Source organism: Lissotriton vulgaris, chromosome 6 (assembly GCF_964263255.1).
Source record: "Lissotriton vulgaris chromosome 6, aLisVul1.2, whole genome shotgun sequence".
NCBI classification, from domain to species: domain Eukaryota; kingdom Metazoa; phylum Chordata; class Amphibia; order Caudata; family Salamandridae; genus Lissotriton; species Lissotriton vulgaris.
Genome location: NC_141694.1, coordinates 1829140258 through 1829162717, shown reverse-complemented (window position 1 = coordinate 1829162717; position 22460 = coordinate 1829140258). Strand labels below are relative to the sequence as shown.

At 46.9% G+C, this 22460-nt stretch overlaps 1 protein-coding gene across 1 annotated transcript in view; it reads right to left on the bottom strand.

Annotated features, from left to right (window-relative positions):
• Positions 1-10378: 10378 nt before the first annotated feature.
• The window catches only part of LOC147709579 (adhesion G protein-coupled receptor F3-like), a 54323-nt gene continuing 42241 nt past the window's right edge, over positions 10379-22460 (bottom strand). The window contains exons 4-5 of the mRNA XM_086926050.1: positions 10607-10648; positions 10379-10399 (exon numbers count right to left, since the gene is read on the bottom strand). Of these exons, the coding sequence (XP_086782176.1) occupies positions 10379-10399; positions 10607-10648 (63 nt within the window). The remainder of the gene's footprint in view (positions 10400-10606; positions 10649-22460) is intronic.

The following is a 22460-nucleotide window of genomic DNA, read 5'->3' as shown; positions in this document are numbered from 1 at the left end:
ACACCCCTTGGCACTGGGACTCATCAACACAGAGGCTGTGATGCGTTTTTCATAAATTCCAAAGTATTCCCCTCAAGTGTATACATCTCTTGTATGATCAGCTGCCCGACCTAAGCAACCTCGATGAGCGCGCGGTACCGTGATACCTCGCTCCACCCCTGTCCCCCTGAGCCCCCCCCCCGCAGTCCTTGTCCAAGAGGTATCAGATGAAAGAACATTGCAAGCTCAAATCTCTCTTTAGAAGCCTAGGAGAGACCATGTGGTTGGTAAAACAGGTCGCATTATACAAAGGACAGTGTATAATACACCACGGAGTCTGAATCGACCATTCCTATGGTAAATGAAACATTGTCATCAGGTCGGAAGAGTATTACATCAGGAAGCAATAATCGGAATTCACTGTGCTTATTCCCAGATGCTGCTGCCCAAGGAAGTTAAGCTAGAGGTGTTAGAATGAGACAAGGATCTGGCCTAAATGATAATAATCCTTTGAATTATAAAGATCATTTAGCATTATTAATCAATTTGTTATTCCAAGACACTCAACGTGAAGAGACAATTGAACTATTTAATTCAAACCATCGGACACACTTTAAAGAGCTAAGTTGTGCAAACACTCCTGCTGTGTTCGAAGAAATATAACTTAGTGGAGTAAAACAGTTGTTTTGAATACACACGTTATAAATAAACTCATGCAAATTACAATACAAAATACAAAGAACACAATTAGGAATAAGCAATGGGTGTCGCTGAAGCAGGACTAACAATGGGAATGGGTGTGCACAGTTGTAAAGGTTTTCTTTCTCAAGGGTAAAGTATTTTTGTGAAGCTTCGGAATATTTGGGGTCTTTGCTAAGTGCGCTAAGTTAAAAAAACACTGGGCGAAAATATCTACCCTTTGTGTGAAAAAACTCTCACCAAAAAGATTTTCATGGTGAAAATCTTTGGCAATAACTTCTTGTGGACATTTTCGTATGTAGAAATATTTTGCAAAGTTGATAAAGATTACAAATGTCCTCACCCCCAAGAAGTACAGCTTAAATTCCATGTACCAGTCTCCTCATTACCTACTTATGACTCTCTGAGAATGCTTTTAACCAATAGATTTTCTCTGCTCTCTGGATCTTCTTCTTCTTCTTTGGACTCCATATTTGAACCCTTATCTACTACTTCCTCTATTTGAGCCTCACACATCTCTAAATATCTCCATTCCCCCTGTCTTGATTGCCCCAAGACTAAAGTTGAACTTCTATGGGAATCTGATTTGCAGCGTACCCTCTCAATTCACATGTGGAATTCTATATGGGCTCGCATACACCACACATCCTGCAATGATTAATGTAGAAATATCCCCCAACTGTTGGTCTTGTCAAAATAACCCTGGCACGTTAATGCACTCCTTTTTCCATTGTCCCAACATTTTCCGTTTTTGGTCTCAAGTATGGAAATCTATATCTTCCATTTGTTCAATTAACTTTCCTTTCGATGCTTACTCTATATTCCTTGGAAGTAACTCTGTAATAAGGCTTGGTTCCCGTAAGGCTGGTATCTTTGTGGATATGCTAATTGCTATTGCTTTTCAGGTAATAACCTCCAATTGGAAGGATGCTTCTAAAGTTTCCTATTCCGCCTGGTGGAATCTTCCCTGCTACGATCACAGACTGGATAGAGCGTCGGTCAGCACGTCTCAACAAATGATTCGTAAAGAAGCCTTATGGTCTCCACTAACTTACTATTTATCCTCGTCTGTACTTCATAACAATGACTCCTCTTTTGTTTACCAACCGCCATGACTTTTTCTTTTTTTCTTTTTTCTTTTCTTTCTTTTGCTTTTGTAGCTTTTATTAGTCAAGGTTGGGTATGTTTACGCATCAATAATATAATTATGTTTTTTGGTAATCTCTATATAGTTTTTGATGAGGTTCTTTCTTATTTTTCCTTTCTTTGTTTCTTCTTTCTCTTCTTTCTCCGCCTCTTTTCTTATGTCTTTTTCTTTCTTTTCTTTCTTTTTGACTCTTCTTTTTTCTTTTCTTCTCTTTCTTTTCCTTTCCTCTCCTGTCTTTCCCTTCTTTGAAAAATGTACAATGCTATTGCATTTCAAGGTGCGACCTTTCATTATTGCTTCATACTGTGGGATATATATATCACTTAGTTATCCTGTAATTTTTATTCCCTCAACTTTTTTATGCTATTTTGTTATCCTTTTGCTCTTTTCTCTTGCAAAAGTTTGTTTGCTGTTGTACCTATGCCTTTTACTTGCTTCAATAAAGCTCTTTAAACTTAAAAGAAGATTACAAATTTGACAAAGGGCAGCATTTCTCAATGTCGCAAATCGTTGCATTTAAAATGTTATTTGTCGCCACCCGAACCAATTGTCCCGAGGGGCCTGGTGTCAGCGAGGCCTGCCATTTTAGATCAGCAATTGCATTCTCTACCTCCAAAAGAGAAATGACTGGAGTATTTTTGTTACTGTGCAGCTCGTCTTGACAGGTGAGGTCTAAGCAAAAATGGAGCTTTAGATCAGCAGTGTAGTTCCAATTTTGGGTGTGCAAAATTATACTTTCACCAATGTAAATAGGGCAAATAAATTTCTTTAGCATTTTCAAGATATAGCAAAGTTTTGAATTTTCTAAATATACTTGGCAAAAAATGGATTACTGAAAACCAAACACAAATGTATGCATTTTTTTACAAGAATTTAAAGCAATGCCCAAGTCAATAGGTCTTGGCTCCAAGGCTCAGATGTTCAAAACACGAGCACGGGGCATTTATGGTTGTTGATAATGAGGAGTAACAGGTTTAGAATTTTTGTCAGAAGGAGGTCCTTATACCTAAAAAAGTTTGACAAGAGGGTCTCGGCATTAAAATCTTTGAAGACCTTTGTTGTAACGTAAAGTATAATTTTAAAAAGACCAAATGAAGTGCGCTTGTTGCTCAAAAAAGAAATCGAGTGGCCCAGCACCACCTTGCAGATGCTGGGCTCTTAAGAACATTGGGGCATATTACCAAGCAATAGCGATAATTATCGCTATTGCTTGGTTAGCGAGAAAAAATTGTCGCCGAGCTGCGTCGATTCTTATCGCAGATAAACCTTGGTATTACCAAGGTTTATCGCAAATGCGATAAAAGTCGGAAATAATGCATGAATATCGCTGAAAAGTCAGCGATATTCATGCATTACCGAGCTAATGCTCTTAGCCATGTTATCCACCTCCCATTGGATAACATGGCTAAGAACTGCTCAGGGCAGGTGTTAGCTTTTGGAGATATTCGCGCTTAGCGCGAATATCTCCAAAAGTTGGTAATAAAATATAGCGATGTTAGCGGCTGTTTCCAGTCGCTAACATCTTGGCACGCCCACTTTGCATGTCATTAGTGATAAATTTCACTGACATGCAAAGCGGGGCCCAAGATGGTCGCTATCTCCTACTAGCTGTCGCTATCTGGTGTTAGCGACAGCTAGGTAATAGGGAGATAATTTTATCTCCGCTTTCTTAGCTTTTAAAGCCAAAAAAGCGGGGATAAACCCCCTTGATAATATGCCCCATTGTAACATAGAACAGTATATAATAGGGGGAGCAAAAACAGAGCACAGTGGAGTTGGGGATAAAGAGAAAAAAGAACAAGAGATAAAATAAAGCTACTGCAAGGAATCTCAAGAGTGTGAGAGCATGGAATTAGTGGCCGAGCAGCACTGTCCTGCTGCCGGGTTCATAAAAAAATTATAATTAAAAAAATAGATACCCTAGAGGGGTGCAGGATGCAGGACAGAAAGCATCAAGGAGGAAGGGGATCGAAAACAGAGCACAGGGAGAATTAAGAAAGCAGAGAGCAAGGAATCATGCATGCACGTGCCCTGTTCAAAGGTAAATAAAAAATGAGTCCCCTCGTGAATACAGTAAATGAATAAAAAGTTTCCAATCAGAATATAGTAAAATTTAAAGCACCTGGGTAAGGAGAACAGAAGAATAGGGTGATGAGTCACCGACTCAAGAGCAGAGAGATGAGATAGACAACAAATCCATCCAATCGTGAGCCTTACTGGGCGTATGCATTACACTCAAAACTAGATCTGATTAAACACGAGACCTAAAAAGGTGAACACATTTCTTGAAATATTCATGGCTTTTGTACAATTTCATAAACTTTGCTGAAGCAAGATAATGCAATGTCACCCTATCTTCATGTGATATACTATTAGAACATTGGAATGTTGGGAGCTCCATTGAAAACAATGGAGTGCTCCGGGCTTATAATGGCTGGTAGAAGCACGGAGCTCCAACATTCCAATGCTTCTTTGTTCACAGCTCTGGCTGTGAACAGAGGCTTCAGGGAGCCTGAGGGGATTCCAATCCCCTCACGCTTCCAAAAGGCTTTGTTTTTTTGTTAGAACATTCTGTCCTCTAGTGACAGAATGTTCTAATAGCCTTATAGCCCTTCGTAGATGGGCTATACCGCTATTAAAGTCCCTCTCCTTGTTAAAGGCCCTCGCCTTCGGCTCGGGGCCTTTAACGCTGGAAAGGGCCTTTAATAGCCGGTATAGCCCTCTACGGCGGGCTATAAGGCTATAATAGTACTAATACAGCGTTATATCATGTAAGCCCTCTCTCAAGCGCTCTTCCAGCTGGATCTTGGCCTGTTCTTGTCCACTCCCACAGTGGTTCTTTGTGGAGAGACCATGCTTCTGATGGGAGGAAGCAGACGAATCCCCCCTCTGATGGTTCTCCCAGTCCTTAACCACATTTCATCAAAGGCTTCTGGTGAGTTTATGGCATCTGTCTTTTACCTCTTGGGGTGACAGAGAGTTCAAAGGGGTTGAAAGGTAGAATAAAGTTTAGACAGGAAGTTGAAAGCAATGGACCCGAACATTATCACTGTAGCGGAGGCGGTTGACTGAAGAACCCCGAGTACTGTCTTGAAAGGTATCTGCATTATCGTCAAATATTCTAGCTTCATCCTAGGATGCCTGTGAGAAAAGAAAATACAAAAGAAATATTTGTCAAAGAGGGCTTCCTACAGTCCATTCCGGAAGCAAAACACATAGCACATGCTTTTGCAGCTGGTTTTCAAAGACATTTGCTAAAAATTCAAACAAAACGCATTGCATGTTACCTCCTACTATCTGTGTATTTCTGACTCATATCAGTTGCACTAAAGTCCAAGGTACAATGCATGAAAATAATGCAAATTGTATTTAATATATTTCTTTTTCCTCGACATGGAACATATTTTTCTAGCTGGACAAGCCTTCTCTCCTGCTGTTTTTATTCATTCAATGAGATTTTAATGGCTTATAAATGTTTCTATTATAACTAATTGTATATACAAGTAATGTGAGGACTCGTTTTTATGAGGCTTTATGCAGGTTTAAAGACCCAGGGTCTAAATAAACATTATTTTCTACTGACTGACTCCTGCACCCCAAGGAAATATGGGGGTGTGACATACACTTTTCCATGGGAACAAACTCACTCGTGCCTTTTGTAGCAGTATTTGTACAGTAAGTATTGGCAGGCAAGAGCCTTGTTAACACTAACAAAGGTCTAATCATCCAACACTTTGCACCAACACTCTCACATCCCTTCACCGAGAGCTCTCCTCTCACCCCTAACTCTCAACCTACCACTGAAAAAAACCCACAGATCTGTCCACAGTAGAAGGTAGCTAGAAAATCTGTAGAATCACCACTTTCTGGACATCTTCCTTTGCACTTAGGAGAACAAAAGGATGTATGGGGTTGAGCCAAGACCAAGTGTTGGTGAAACTTAATGTAATGTATGAAAGACACAGACCAGGGCTTTGTAATTCTTTACTGTGTGGCAGGTCTTTATTCACGTTGGAAAACCTTGTTCATCTAAGGAACATCCCATATCAATTGGTCTTAGTTTTTGGCGCTGCCCCAGCCTTGTAAATATGGGGCAGCCTCAATAAGCAATGGGTGTTGCGGCAGAACGCTTACTGCAACACCCATTGCACACCCCTTTCACGCTAAGAGAAGCGTAAAAAGGGGCCTCATTTACAAGGCAGCGTTAAGCCACGTTAAGTATTTTTCAATCAAAGATTTTGACAAGTAATTCTGGATAGTTAAATGTGACTTACTGAATTCCTCGTTGCCTGGATTCGAAAGATTATCTTTTTCAGCAGGAGCATTGCCTAGAATAGAAACGATAAAGGCTAAAGCTACTTTCTCATTCAGGAATCCACCTCTCTCAGCATGTTTTTACTTTTCCTCATATTACTTTTACAGCTGAAATGCAGGTTTCATTCTGTTTATGCAGCATATTCTGTCGCATTGATGTCTGCCATGGAATTTTAACCCACATTGACAAATTCATGTCAAACAAATCCAAATGCTTTACAAAACTAAGGTAAGCTAAAAATAAATATATGCATCATATATTCTATAAAATATTGCACAATAAAAACTTAATACATTTCTTTTGCACTGAAACACAGGAACACTGCGTTTTAGGTCTAGGTACAGACAGTTTGTTTTCTGTTAACCTGAGTTTATGTCAGTAATGCTCCAAAAATTACAAAATGTATGTGGAGTGCGTGGGACTGAGGTATTCACTCAGGTAATAGCTTTCCTGCTTTTTTACACATGCCAGAGGCGTCCATCGAGCCTGAACCATTTTGCGGACAGGGGCGGCCTTAGGCATGTGCAAGCTGTGCACCTGCACAGGGCCACCAAACCCCAGGGGCCACTACGCCAATATATATCCTTAATATAATAATCCTCTGAGGATGGATACATATTTGCGTGGCGGCCCCTGGCAGGGATTTGGCAGGCTCCGGCTCTGTTCCACTTCCAAACACCTTAGCCACTCCCCCCCCTCTTCACTGGCCTCCGTGCTCCACCCTGCCTGGACCCCCTCTTCCGGGGCCCCCTACCTACGCTCCCTGCCCAGGGCCGCCATGAGCCTAGAGCCGCCCCTGTTGCGGAAGTTTAGATTGCACTGTTTGACTTTCTAATATTAGGCTTTCGTGATGGAGCATAACACGTTTTTTGTCTGGCTGCAGCTGCCAGAGGATTTGGTACATACATACATACATACATACATGTTTAAGGACCCCAATGCACATTGAAAACCTTCATAAACACACTATAGGACAGCTGTTGCTGCTTCTCTATGACCTGCTGCCACTTCATGGACAGGAGTGCACACACATTGGAACCAGTAAGCGCAGAGATGCTGTAACCAGCTTGTTTCAAGCCTTTGCAAATGTAGCTCCCCGCGCTCACACTCCAGGGAGTGGCTGGGGCACCATCAGCTCCAAGTTAGTACCATTAGCGGTAAGCCTCCCAGCATTGTATGATTTATCACTCAAACATTGCCTTCGTGGGGCAGGGTGTGGGCGTTCCTGGGACAGGTGAGCACCTCTGTGGAAGGTGAGCCATGCTTGTGGCGCGGTGCTGCGGTGGAGGAGTAATGCTGTGGGTGGTGATGCAGTGATGGCGGTGCTGGTGCTGGTGATTGATGGTGCTGTTCTGATGGGTGGTGCAATGCAGGGTGGTCCTGGGGCTGGCGATAGACGCCGCTAATGGTATTACATTGGTGGGGAGACCGCTGGTGCTGTGTTGGGGGCATTGGTGCCTTGCTGGGGCTGGTCGTGCAGTGCTGGATACGGTGGCGCGGTGCTAGGGGTTATGGTTCAATGCTGTGGGATTGAGTACAGTGATATGGGGTTGTCGGGCTGCTGGCTGAGGGTGCTGTTTGTGTCGTGATTCAGGCCCGAACATCACTCACAGATAATGTTCATAAACAGCGAACAAGCTGCTCAAAGTCCAAGAAACAGAACAGGGAATGAGAAAGAGAGTTCACTTTCTTGGGCCCACGCGCTGAATCCATCGTCTTCTGCATAGTACACCCTCAAGAAGCCACTGGCACCTTTTTTTTCCTCACCTGTCATCCACCCTGGGAAAGCAGCCTTTCGTTCAGTTTATAGAGGGTGTGCGTAACAGGCCCTCGAACGTACCGTAGAGGAAACAAGCATTGGTACGGAAATAGAAGACAGACTAAAGCTAAGCCCGCCCACCCTCTGATGCAGTGCAAGTCTTTCTTTTGTGTCCTTTGTATGGGGTAGGGTTCGGTGTATAATGGTGATAGCATCTTCCACACTGTGCCCTGCAAGACAAGCTGCACTTTGTTGAAGGGACTTGTTGGACAGGCCACATGAAGGGCTTGCTCCCTCCCCGCATGACAGGGCCCGAGCCCCGGCCCACCAGGTACTACCCACAGAAGCAATCCGCACCCCGTCTCATACGGGACTCCTGCCCCCGGACATCTCTGTATCATGGGGCAGAACCACTACCGGCTCCCTCGACCGGCCTGCCGCCATCTTGGACACTGCACCACGAGGCCGCGTGGCCTCAGCTCGACCCTAACCCTGGGCCTGGCCAGGCCCCGACATCCCGGCACCACCATCCACCCAGGAGGTGAACGGACCACTTGGCAGGTTGATGGGAGAAAGAAGTGTCGATGGCTCTCCCCCGCCAGGTGCCGATCGCCCCCAGCTCCCCCGGGCGCTGGCTCCACCCCCCTGCTGGGTGTCTGGACTCCCTCATCCCGGACCTCCCGACCTCCAAGTGCGAGGGTCCGGACATCAAAGGGCGCCAAACCTATAACTGGGGCAGCTCCAGATCAGGAAGGCAGTTGTATCCTGGAGTCGAGAGACGCAGTGAACTCATCCTTGACGGACTACTGGCGCTGCCGTAGCCCTGCCTTGAGAACTATCGTCTTGCCTGCTGGCACTGCCGCAACCTTCTGAATCCTTCATCCTCGTCGGGACCTGCTGGCGCTGCCGCGGACCGTTGTAACTACCATCTTCACCGGGACCTGCTGGCGCCGCCGCGGACCGTCGCTACCTACGATCATCTCGGGACCTGCCGGCGCTGCCGCGGCCCGTCCATCTAGGACGCCGAGCTCGAGGATTGTGAGCTATCCATCATATCATCACCTCTGCCAGATTGGTAACAAGACTGTCCCGCTACCCCCTTCCCATCCGAGAGACTAGAATCGAGGGGACCCCTGAGTCCAGACCTCCTTGTACCATTCTACCGTACTTTAAGTTTGCTTATAAAGAGCGTAAACCTTATCTTTGTGTGGTGTCCGTCTGTGGGGGGGAAGTTACTCGTCTGTACGATCGCTGGAGACGGCTCTCCCCGGAGACCTCTCCTCTTGTCCTCGGCCGACCCTGCCGCCATCTTGGACACTGCACCACGAGGCCGCGTGGCCTCAGCTCGACCCTAACCCTGGGCCTGGCCAGGCCCCGACATCCCGGCACCACCATCCACCCAGGAGGTGAACGGACCACTTGGCAGGTTGATGGGAGATAGAAGTGTCGATGGCTCTCCCCGCCAGGTGCCGATCGCCCCCAGCTCCCCCGGGCGCTGGCTCCACCCCCCTGCTGGGTGTCTGGACTCCCTCATCCCGGACCTCCCGACCTCCAAGTGCGAGGGTCCGGACATCAAAGGGCGCCAGACCTATAACTGGGGCAGCTCCAGAGCAGGAAGGCAGTTGTATCCTGGAGTCGAGAGACGCAGTGAAGAACTCATCCTTGACGGACTACTGGCGCTGCCGTAGCCCTGCCTTGAGAACTATCGTCTTGCCTGCTGGCGCTGCCGCAACCTTCTGAATCCTTCATCCTCGTCGGGACCTGCTGGCGCTGCCACGGACCGTTGTAACTACCATCTTCACCGGGACCTGCTGGCGCCGCCGCGGACCGTCGCTACCTACGATCATCTCGGGACCTGCCGGCGCTGCCGCGGACCGTCCATCTAGAACGCCGAGCTCGAGGATTGTGAGCTATCCATCATATCATCACCTCTGCCAGATTGGTAACAGGACTGTCCCGCTACCCCCTTCCCATCCGAGAGACTAGAATCGAGGGGACCCCTGAGTCCAGACCTCCTTGTACCATTCTACCGTACTTTAAGTTTGCTTATAAAGAGCGTAAACCTTATCTTTGTGTGGTGTCCGTCTGTGGGGGGGAAGTTACTCGTCTATACGATCGCTGGAGACGGCTCTCCCCGGAGACCTCTCCTCTTGTCCTCGGCCACCCTCCCGGTCCGTCTAACAGGACTCTTTCTTATTTAGAGCCCTCTGTGTGAAGAGCTGAATCGTGGAGTGAGCATGTTGTGAATGAACCCAGTTCTGGGACAGTCTCCAAAGATCTGTAATTCTAAGTCAGATGCCAATCACCCCTGCAGAATGTATAACTAAACTGCATAACACTCCAGTGGACAAATCCAAAATGAAAGACACTTCAACCAAGGAAGTGTCAAGGGTGCTGAACCGAATCAAGCAATGGTTGAAAGGTGCTGACAAAAAACTTCACTCTATGTGTGAGTGTGTTAGTGTTGAGGACACACAGCTTAAGTTGGCTGTAGCCAGATCTACAAAACAATCAGAGAAGAAAAAGTGAAAACAGGAAATGAAACCTGAAAACCTGTGCAATCTACCAAGCAAGTGAAGGTCCCAAGGGAACCGCTAACGATTCACAACAGCAGGTAAGATAGGTAATACAATTGCTTATTTTTCCAATGTGTACAAAGCCAATTGTCATTTCTGTTATGTCTGATCTGTGTATTTTGTTTACTTACTTTTGGATCCAGAAGGCAGCCAGCAGCAAAGAGGAACCAGCCCTGTGGATAAAAAGAATGCATTGTATGTGTAAACAGCGAGCATAGAACCACTGACAGCCCTTACTGTGACTACAAATCTCGCCACCAACAAGAACAATGGGGGAGATTTACAAAATCTCCACGCAACGCAGCCGAGCACTCCGCAAGGCCGCACTGCGTTGCGCAATAGGGAGGGAGCAGGAGAGAGCCTTATTTTCAAAGATATGGCTCTCTCCTCTCCTTTCTCTTGTGCCGACGCTGACTTCAGCTGCCGCCATGCACACACCTTAGCGCCGTAGCGCTAGAGTGTGTGCATGACTGTAGCATAGGTTATGTTCAGGAACGGTACCCTTCCTGTACAAAATACTATGCTAGGCACGAGGCAAAGCTTTTCCCACTTAGCATACATGCTTCACAGTGCAGCACGCTTGCAAAGCCGGAAAGGGAAGGAGAAATGAAAGCATTTCTCCTTACTTGCGCCTAGTTTATAAGTGAATTATGTACCCATGTAACCATAAAATGCATAATATATCCCAGCTGTAACACCCCCCCCCCCCCCCCAGCATCACTGCATTACTACTGTACTGTATTGGAAAAACTTCTAAATAAAAAACTTTTGAAATAAAAAATAAATAAATAAGTAAAAGGGCGCCGTTTTCTCACGCTAAAACCAATCTACTGTTTTTAGTAAATTGGGTTTAGCGTGAGAGACCTTGGGTGGTGGCATGGGGACGCCGATGCTCCACCCTTGGAACGCCCCCATGGCGCAAAGTAATGCAAAGCGGTGCAATGCGCTGCTTCATGTTACTTTAATGTTATTTCCAGCGCTAACCAAGTTTAGCCCTGGAAAGTTAATTAGGAAAAAAAGATTTTGCGCCAATTTGCGTCACTGTGTGCCACCTTCTTTACTTTTATTGTAAACTATTGGTGGCGTAGCCGGGTACTTCTTCTGCTAAACTACCTGAGAATGGAAGAAATGACACCGTGTAATCTTCTCTGGATGTAGCAGTTGTTCCAGAAAGCAGAAATCCGGCTACCACTCAATTCTAAAGCAGGCCTGTAATGACCATGAACTATCCATCATTGACACCGTTTCTTAGCAACAACCTCCTTCACTCTAGGTTCCTCTCAATTTGTGTCTCGCACATGTTTTTTTCTGCTTGAAATCTCACCATATCAAGCGAAGGAGTCAGACCTTCCTCCCCAGAGCCTGTTTTGGCCAGTGGCTACTTCATGTATTCTTACACTCGCCCATCTAACCCTATACCAGAAGTCTTAAGCAAGTCTCTGTTTGAATCAGTCGAAAGAAACCAAGAACATTAAAACTGTGTGGCTTCTTCCAGCTCGAAATGTTGAATTTATTAGACCTGAAATACTTTCCTTGAGAGGTATAGAGCTCAAGCATAGGGCGGCCGCCTTGATCTTAGTCACGTTTTTATTTAACGCTGAACATCTCAACCTTCCACTTTCCATACCATGTAATAATGTTCATTATATTAAAACCAGGCTCAGTAAAGGATGGTCAGACTGGTTAGGTCAGAGGCAGCGGGTGCCAGATCAACCAACCACTCAGAGCTTGTGCAGATCTTGGAAGCCTGCAGGGAACCAACCAGACCAGCCCAGTGCCACGACCATTGTCTTTGATTGGTGATAGGAAATTGGACAGAGGTGTGGCTTTGTGAATGGCTTCAAGTCCACAAACCCCATAGGACGCTGTTTCAATGACTGCATGATGTCACCAGTGATGCCATTAATTAAGTCATTTAAGAAGTCATGAGTGATGTAATAACTTGACACGCCTAAGCAGTGTACGAGGGGGCACCAATTATAGTAAGTTCACTAAACTATAACCACTGCTTTTTTCCAGTTTTTAAACATTAGCTCATATCTCATTTAAATGCCCAAATTGATTTTCTTTTTAACCTTTCTTTCTTTTCAGTTAATTTCTATTTTTTTCCAACGTAATCTTAGATCTTATTACCATTCCCAAACTATTCCATCACTTTTCAGAGAATTGTTGTATTTTTGTTTATATTCAAAGTTAAGTATTCACCTAACCCCCTAGAGCAATCTGAAGCCAACCCCCCAAGTGGGCGGTTGGGCACAGAGACCCCCCTCTGGAAATTACAATGTTTATTTCCACGCACTGGTGAGGATTCATAAGTAGATGTTTGCATCAAAGATGGGCCTGCAAGGTTGCGCTTGACAAGTGTGCTGAGAGCAGCACTGTCATTGTGAAAGTGTTTTTGTTTTTACCAGCACTGAAAGAAAGAAGAAATGGTGTGTGACCATTAATTTGACTGTTTTTTATTTGTTTAGGAAAGCTAAGTATCCTGCAAATACATTCAACACTGTGAGTTAAGGGAAACAATTCTCAGTACATATAAATATCTCCAAGAGGAATTGATCAAGCTCCACTGTGATGACCTTTCTTAAACAGCGCACGAATGAGAGCACAAGTGTCTCAAAGACATTAGAACTAGGGGTGTGCAGAACTCGCGGAGTTTCACTCCGCAGAATTCCACAGTGCTACATTAAAACTCTGCGAGACTCCGCAGAGTTCCGCGAGCAAGTGGTGTTGGCACATTGCGCAGATTTTTAGGGCCAGGAGCTTGTTCCGTGATTCAAAATCAGCACCATGTGGTGAGCTAGAGGGCGCTGCTTCTTTGCTGACACTTGAGTAGATTTTCTACTTGAGCGGCAGCTTTGTCACCGTGAGCGGCAGCTTTCTCACCATGAACAGTTGCGACTGTCCGTGTTGAAAAAAAATCTCTCAGAGTGCCATCCTAGCGCCAAAAAATCAGGCCAATGGATGGCAATTCTTACTCACACGCATCAACTTAACATTGGCGAGCTGCGCACAAGGAAAAACTCAGCCACACGATGGTCAGGGGCGGCCTTAGGCATGTGCAAGCTGTGCACCTGCACAGGGCCACCAAACCCCAGGGGCCACCACGCCAATATATATCCTTAAGATAATAATCCTCTGAGGATGGATACATATTTGCGTGGCGGCACCTGGCAGGGATTTGGCGGCCTCCGGCTCTGTTCCTCTTCCAAACACCCTGACCGCCCCCTTCACTGGCCTCCGCGCTCCGCCCCGCCCGGACCCCCTCTTCCGGGGACCCCTACCTACGTTCCCTGCCCAGGGCCGCCATGAGCCTAGAGCCGCCCCTGCGGTTGTTGGCGGAGTAGGCATACCTCCACGAACCCCGCTAGTATAACTCCTTCGGCCACATCTAACCAGACGGTTTGGAGTGGCTGAAGCGAGCCCTCATCCATCTGATTACATTTTAAGGTCCACACGGTAGAGGGCTGGCATTACCATTTCTCCAGTGTCCAACAGATTCCCAATTTAAGGCAGTATCAATTATTAGTCCAAAGTTATTATGTCGCCTCATCACCTCGGGGGTTGGCAATTATGTTTCTATCGTCCTGAGACCAGGATTCAAAGCACATGAACATAAGTTTGCCTGGTTGACAGTGAGTCCATTAATGTTGCAATATTGTTCCAAGTGATTTAACACACGTTAGAAGCCAATGGAGTGCGAGAAATGAGTGACGTCATCTGCATACAACTCGGTCAATCAATCAGACGATTTGTATAGCACAGCTAATCACCCGAGAGGGTATCCAGGCGCATGGAAACTAGAAATTACAAAACAACCCACCTTAGAGGGCAACCATGTGTCTCTGGTGGGCATTTTATGGAATTCAGAGGTAAAGGTGAGAAGAGCTAATAAGCCACCTCGCTTGCTTTTCATCGCTCTCGGTTGCTATTTCCTGATCGCCTACTGTGTTTCCCTACTAGTCTCTGCCCCTTTTACCCACACTTGACTGCTGTGGTATGGAAACAGGCACCAATTTTAGAATCTCCGCTGGAATCGTAATGTTGGGCTTTGCACTAAACACCGTCCATCTCAGTTATGTCCAAGGCGCGCTTCACATTAATACATTGAACATGCGACAGGGATAGCTCTTCTTTTGAACTGGGGGACACCACAGCCAAGGGTGAACGATATTGATTGGAGATGATTGATTTTTCCGCAACAATCTGGAAGTTTTTAATTCGCCTCGCTCCGGTAACAGATTAAAGGTAATTTTCGAGAAAACGTTAGCTGCTGGGAATAATATGTGGCTAAAAAGCAATAACGTTCAAGAAACATTTGATTATTCTTGGCAAATACTAGTACCATACCTTCCCACTTTTTTGGTGTGGCCTTGAATAGCTTATGAAGCATTATAGGCTATATATACATTGCCTCATAGACAAACCTCTGCAGGACCAGATGAGATGCACCAGGTGGCGCTAATGTTCTTTTCTGCTCACAAAGCTTGCTTGCTTGAGTTTCGCTAATGTCTCTTGTGGGTTCACGCCCGTTCCTGTATCTGCACCTTCGGAGATCAGCCTGCTGCCCCAGAAGGCACTGCCCAAGACACACAGAAGCTTGTCCGGCCCTGGATGCTCCGCTGCTCTGTACCTCAGCGGTACTGAGGCTTGAAGAAGTCACCAGACTCCTCCCAGGTGGATAATGTGAAGTGGTGAAAATGCTTTAAATGGGCCAGTACTGTCCGGTACGGAGTACCGGCACTTTTTTTTTTAATTTTGAGAGGGAGAGTACCCGTACTTCTTAAGAGTGAAGTAATACATTTAATTGGAGAGTACCGGCACTTCTCAGAAACAGACAGGTACTCTGGGTCAGAGTACCGGCACTTCTGTTATTCCATTTCAAGCACTGGGCCCTGAGAGTGAGCGCTCCCCTGGCAGTATTGCAGGGGTGGTCACTCCCGAGGCCTCTTCCTTCTCCAGGGCCTCGTGTGCGGGTGAGGGCCAGGGGATCTGTGCTCACCGTGCAGGTTTAGCTGCTTTATGCAGTCAGTCTGTCTGTCCGTCCTGGTGTTCCTCCCCTTGCACCCGGCCCAAAGCACCTTCCCGTGTCTGCAGCAAGCAGAGTATTTTTGGCAAAGAGGGAGCAGTGGAGAGCAGAAACATCCGGACCTCGCGGTTGCATCCTACTCCGTTCGATGGTCCCATGGCACCGTGAGCGTCGGATGTCTGGGTGGGCACATGGCCCAGTGATCAAACTCCCTGTGAGCGCCCCCTTCACCTCCCCCAGAGGTCCCACGGCAGCGTGCCACTAATCAAGTTCCTCTTTCTCCCTCTTATCCGATCTCACTAAAAGTTGTCAGACTTAGGGCTTTAAGTGGGCCGGGTCTCACCGGGTCTGAGTACCGGCAGTTCTTTAAAGCTGGCCTCAAAACAGGTCTCTCTTGGGCTCTGTTTTGTGCCCTGGCACAGGCGCTCTGTATTTTTCCAAACTGCAGTGGCAGTAGGCACATCATGTGCGCGTGCTCACACTGCTCACTTCTCACTAGTGGAGAAGTTACGCCATGACGTCATGCCAGGTGAGCGTTGTAGGGGAAGGGAAATCCTTTAAAGAGTAATTTTTCTCTCTGGATTCCCCTTCTCTTTTTGAATCTCAGGATCAGCAACATTATCGTGGTGTCGCCAGGGCTGTAAGTGGAAGCTTTTTTCAATATTATATACCAGCCATAGTTGGTGCTTATTTATCTTATGCAACTAACAACCATTGACAAAACCAATAGTTCTGGCTTGTTGCAGGTATGTTGTCACTTGTTGTATCATATATCTGGATGCAATGACAGAAACAGCTGTGCTTTACATTGTGTGCCACAATGCAAAGCACAGATTTTTAGCTTACGTGTTTTAAGCCACGACCCTAATTACATTGGCCACCCCCTTCAAAAATCCCCCCCCCCACCCCCCCAGTTTTTTCATCCCACTATCCTTGGTCGCACTCCTGGGGTGTGGTGCATTTTAAGAGCAATGGGCGACCATGACAACACTGTAGGCGCACGAGGCACATAAGCACCTTGCAGCGCTAGACACTGGCAAGGGCCAGAGGAGTGTCTGTGGCCCCTTCACCTGGCCTCGACACCCGCAGACCAGGGGCGGATTGGCAATGCGGGCATTCGGGCATCGGCCGAAGGGCCGGTATCTCCGTGCCCTTTGTGGGCCGTTTTTTTTTCTCCCCTTTCCCAGCCGCACTGTGAAGCTGCATTAATTTCTCTGTCTCTGTCTCTGTGATCTCTGTGGACTAGGAAAGGGAAGAAAAAAAACAGCCCACAGAGGGCACGGAGACAGAGACAGAGACAGAGAAATGAATGCAGCTTCACTGTGGTGATTATCTGCTGTGGCCTCTCCTTCACCCCCTGCCCAGCAAAGCAATCAGGCTGAGGGTGGCTGGGGAGGGGGTGATTGTTTGCAGAAATCGGCCTCCCTGGGGGCCAGGTGTTGCTCGGGCCTTTGAGCCATTTTCACCTCGTCCCCCCTGGGGCCCACGCAGCACATAAACAGTGTTAGGTTTTTTTGGGGGGTTTTTGTTTGTTTTTAATTTAAGGCGATTTTATATAGCGCAAACTTTACCAGAAGGTGTCAGAGCACTTTACATAAGAATCAGTTGCGAAACATAAGGACTTAGGATTACATGGGTTACATAAAAGATACAAGCAGAAAAATTTGCAAATGTACAAGATGTAAAGTCACACAAGGAAGAGATACAAACAGAAAAAAAAATTGCAAATGTACAAGTAGTAAAGTCACTCAAGGAAGAGAAACAAATGGATATACTCTAAGAGTCACATAGGAATGGTAGAGAGTACAAAGGTCTACTTCATATACTAGTGATTAGAGTTATCTCTAAATACCTAAGGAAGGGATACAAATGGATATACTCTAAGAGTCACATAGGAATGGTAGATAGTACAAAGGTCTACTTCATATACTAGTGATTAGAGTTCTCTATATACATATATATACACACATAGTAGATTTTCTCAGGCAGAGTTCCATTAAGTGGGGTTGGAGGGGGATGCAGTCACAGCACCAAGGGAGGGTGGGAGGGATACAAGGGTATGGAGAAAAGGCAAAACAGAAAAGGGAAGAAACATTTGAGGATCGTCAAGGGGGAAACGAGGGAGAAGGGTACAAGACGAGCGAATGGACAAGATGGCGGGTCGGGGGCCAGAGAAAAACGGGCGAGGGAATAGTGGGCGAGGAAGAATGGGTCTCGCTGTGGGGGCCAGGTGATCTTTTCAACTTACACCATCTTCACCTCAGCCCCCCCTGGCTACCATGGATTATTTAGAAAAGGGGGTGGTGATGAAAAGAGTGTCTGAATTAAGCAGATCAGGATTCAAGCAAGCCGGGCCGACGACGGCTGAAATGCCGGAAACCGGTCCCGGGAAGCTTGTCTCCTTCCAAGTATAAGAATTGGCTTGGTAGTTTGGTTTGCCCTGTTCCCATCATGCACTGGGACAGGTACAGACTAATTTGCATGTAGCCAGGTTCTGAGCTGGGATGGTGCAGTGAGCTAAAAAATGGTGATGGATCAAGCCCTGATCTTTGGACTGGGTAAGAGTGGTCTGCTTATTTCAGACACTCTGTCCATCACCACCCCCTTTTCTGAATCATTTTGTCCACCATAAGCGTGGAAGGGTATACTCAGATGTGAGTCCCTTGCTCATTGCACCATCAGGATTCAAGCAAGCCGGGCCGACGACGGCTGAAATGCCAGAAACCGGTCCCCGGAAGCTTGTCTCCTTCCCAGTATTAGAATTGGCTTGGTGGTTTGGTTTGCCCTGTTCCCATCATGCACTGGGACAAGTACAGACTAATTTGCATGTAGCCAGGTTCTGAGCTGGGATGGTGCAGTGAGCTAAAAAACGGTGATGGATCAAGCCCTGATCTTTGGACTGGGTAAGAGTGGTCTGCTTAATTCAGACACTCTGTTCATCACCACCCCCTTTTCTGAATCATTTTGTCCACCATAAGCGTGGAAGGGTAAACTCAGATGTGAGTCCCTTGCTCATTGTACCATCAGGATTCACGCAAGCCGGGCCGACGACGGCTGAAATGCCAGAAACCGGTCCCCGGAAGCTTGTCTCCTTCCCAGTATAAGAATTGGCTTGGTAGTTTGCTTTGCCCTGTTCCTATCATGCACTGGGACAGGTACAGACTAATTTGCATGTAGCCAGGTTTTGAGCTGGGATGGTGCAGTGAGCTAAAAAACGGTGATGGATCAAGCCCTGATCTTTGGACTGGGTAAGAGTGGTCTGCTTAATTCAGACACTCTGTTCATCACCACCCCCTTTTCTGAATCATTTTGTCCACCATAAGCGTGGAAGGTTATACTCAGATGTGAGTCCCTTGCTCATTGCACCATCAGGATTCAAGCAAGGCGGGCCAATGACGGCTGAAATGCCAGAAACCGGTCCCTGGAAGCTTGTCTCCTTCCCAGTATAAGAATTGGCTTGGTAGTTTGGTTTGCCCTGTTCCCATCATGCACTGGGACAGGTACAGACTAATTTGCATGTAGCCAGGTTCTGAGCTGGGATGGTGCAGTGAGCTAAAAAACGGTGATGGATCAAGCCCTGATCTTTGGACTGGGTAAGAGTGGTCTGCTTAATTCATCACCACCCCCTTTTCTGAATCATTTTGTCCACCATAAGCGTGGAAGGGTATACTCAGATGTGAGTCCCTTGCTCATTGCACCATCAGGATTCAAGCAAGCCGGCCGACGACGGCTGAAATGCCAGAAACCGGTTCCCGGAAGCTTGTCTCCTTCCCAGTATAAGAATTGGCTTGGTAGTTTGGTTTGCCCTGTTCCCATCATGCACTGGGACAGGTACAGACTAATTTGCATGTAGCCAGGTTCTGAGCTGGGATGGTGCAGTGAGCTAAAAAACGGTGATGGATCAAGCCCTGATCTTTGGACTGGGCAAGAGTGGTCTGCTTAATTCAGACACTCTGTTCATCACCACCACCTTTTCTGAATGATTTTGTCCACCATAAGCGTGGAAGGGTATACTCAGATGTGAGTCCCTTGCATATTGCACCATCAGGATTCAAGCAAGCCGGGCCGACGACGGCTGAAATGCTAGAAATTGGTCCCCGGAAGCTTGTCTCCTTCCCAGTATAAGAATTGGCTTGGTAGTTTGGTTTGCCCTGTTCCCATCATGCACTGGGACAGGTACAGACTAATTTGCATGTAGCCAGGTTCTGAGCTGGGATGGTGCAGTGAGCTAAAAAACGGTGATGGATCAAGCCCTGATCTTTGGACTGGGTAAGAGTGGTCTGCTTAATTCAGACACTCTGTTCATCACCACCCCCTTTTCTGAATAATTTTGTCCACCATAAGCGTGGAAGGGTATACTCAGATGTGAGTCCCTTGCTCATTGCACCATCAGGATTCAAGCAAGCCGGGCCGACGACGGCTGAAATGCCGGAAACCGGTCCCCGGAAGCTTGTCTCCTTCCCAGTATAAGAATTGGCTTGGAAGTTTGGTTTGCCCTGTTCCCATCATGCACTGGGACAGGTACAGACTAATTTGCATGTAGCCAGGTTCTGAGCTGGGATGGTGCAGTGAGCTAAAAAACGGTGATGGATCCAGCCCTGATCTTTGGACTAGGTAAGAGTGGTCTGCTTAATTCAGACACTCTGTTCATCACCACCCCCTTTTCTGAATCATTTTGTCCATCATAAGCGTGGAAGGGTATACTCAGATGTGAGTCCCTTGCTCATTGCCCCATCAGGATTCAAGCAAGCCAGGCCGACGACGGCTGAAATGCCAGAAACCGGTCGCCGGAAGCTTGTCTCCTTCCCAGTATAAGAATTGGCTTGGTAGTTTGGTTTGCCCTGTTCCCATCATGCACTGGGACAGGTACAGACTAATTTGCATGTAGCCAGGTTCTGAGCTGGGATGGTGCAGTGAGCTAAAAAACGGTGATGGATCAAGCCCTGATCTTTGGACTGGGTAAGAGTGGTCTGCTTAATTTAGACACTCTGTTCATCACCACCCTCTTTTCTGAATCATTTTGTCCACCATAAGCGTGGAAGGGTATACTCAGATGTGAGTCCCTTGCTCATTGCACCATCAGGATTCAAGCAAGCCGGGCCGACGACGGCTGAAATGCCAGAAACCGGTCCCCGGAAGCTTTTCTCCTTCCCAGTATAAGAATTGGCTTGGTATTTTGGTTTGCCCTGTTCCCATCATGCACTGGGACAGGTACAGACTAATTTGCATGTAGCCAGGTTCTGAGCTGGGATGGTGCAGTGAGCTAAAAAACGGTGATGGATCAAGCCCTGATCTTTTGACTGGGTAAGAGTGGTCTGCTTAATTCAGACACTCTGTTCATCACCACCCCCTATTCTGAATCATTTTGTCCACCATAAGCGTGGAAGGGTATACTCAGATGTGAGTCCCTTGCTCATTGCACCATCAGGATTCAAGCAAGCCGGGCCGACGATGGCTGAAATGCCAGAAACCGGTCCCCGGAAGCTTGTCTCCTTCCCAGTATAAGAATTGGCTTGGAAGTTTGGTTTGCCCTGTTCCCATCATGCACTGGGACAGGTACAGACTAATTTGCATGTATCCAGGTTCTGAGCTGGGATGGTGCAGTGAGCTAAAAAACTGTGATTGATCAAGCCCTGATCTTTGGACTGGGTAAGAGTGGTCTGCTTAATTCAGACACTCTGTTCATCACCACTCCCTTTTCTGAATCATTTTGTCCACCATAAGCGTGGAAGGGTATACTCAGATGTGAGTCCCTTGCTCATTGCACCATCAGGATTCAAGCAAGCCGGGCCGACGACGGCTGAAATGCCAGAAACCGGTCCCCGGAAGCTTGTCTCCTTCCCAGTATAAGAATTGGCTTGGTAGTTTGGTTTGCCCTGTTCCCATCATGCACTGGGACAGGTACAGAATAATCTGCATGTAGCCAGGTTCTGAGCTGGGATGGTGCAGTGAGCTAAAAAACGGCGATGGATCAAGCCCTGATCTTTGGACTGGGTAAGAGTGGTCTGCTTAATTCAGACACTCTGTTCATCACCACCCCCTTTTCTGAATCATTTTGTCCACCATAAGCGTGGAAGGGTATACTCAGATGTGAGCCCCTTGCTCATTGCACCATCAGGATTCAAGCAAGCCGGGCCGACGACGGCTGAAATGCCAGAAACCGGTCCCCGGAAGCTTGTCTCCTTCCCAGTATAATAATTGGCTTGGTAGTTTGGTGTGGCCTGTTCCCATCATGCACTGGGGCAGGTACAGACTAATCTGCATGTAGCCAGGTTCTGAGCTGGGATGGTGCAGTGAGCTAAAAAACTGTGATGGATCAAGCCCTGATCTTTGGACTGGGAAAAAGTGGTCTGCTTAATTTAGACACTCTGTTCATCACCACCCTCTTTTCTGAATCATTTTGTCCACCATAAGCGTGGAAGGGTATACTCAGATGTGAGTCCCTTGCTCATTGCACCATCAGGATTCAAGCAAGCCGGGCCGACGACAGCTGAAATGCCAGAAACCTTTCCCCGGAAGCTTTTCTCCTTCCCAGTATAAGAATTGGCTTGGTATTTTGGTTTGCCCTGTTCCCATCATGCACTGGGACAGGTACAGACTAATTTGCATGTAGCCAGGTTCTGAGCTGGGATGGTGCAGTGAGCTAAAAAACGGTGATGGATCAAGCCCTGATCTTTCGACTGGGTAAGAGTGGTCTGCTTAATTCAGACACTCTGTTCATCACCACCCCCTATTCTGAATCATTTTGTCCACCATAAGCGTGGAAGGGTATACTCAGATGTGAGTCCCTTGCTCATTGCACCATCAGGATTCAATGAAGCCGGGCCGACGATGGCTGAAATGCCAGAAACCGGTCCCCGGAAGCTTGTCTCCTTCCCAGTATAAGAATTGGCTTGGAAGTTTGGTTTGCCCTGTTCCCATCATGCACTGGGACAGGTACAGACTAATTTGCATGT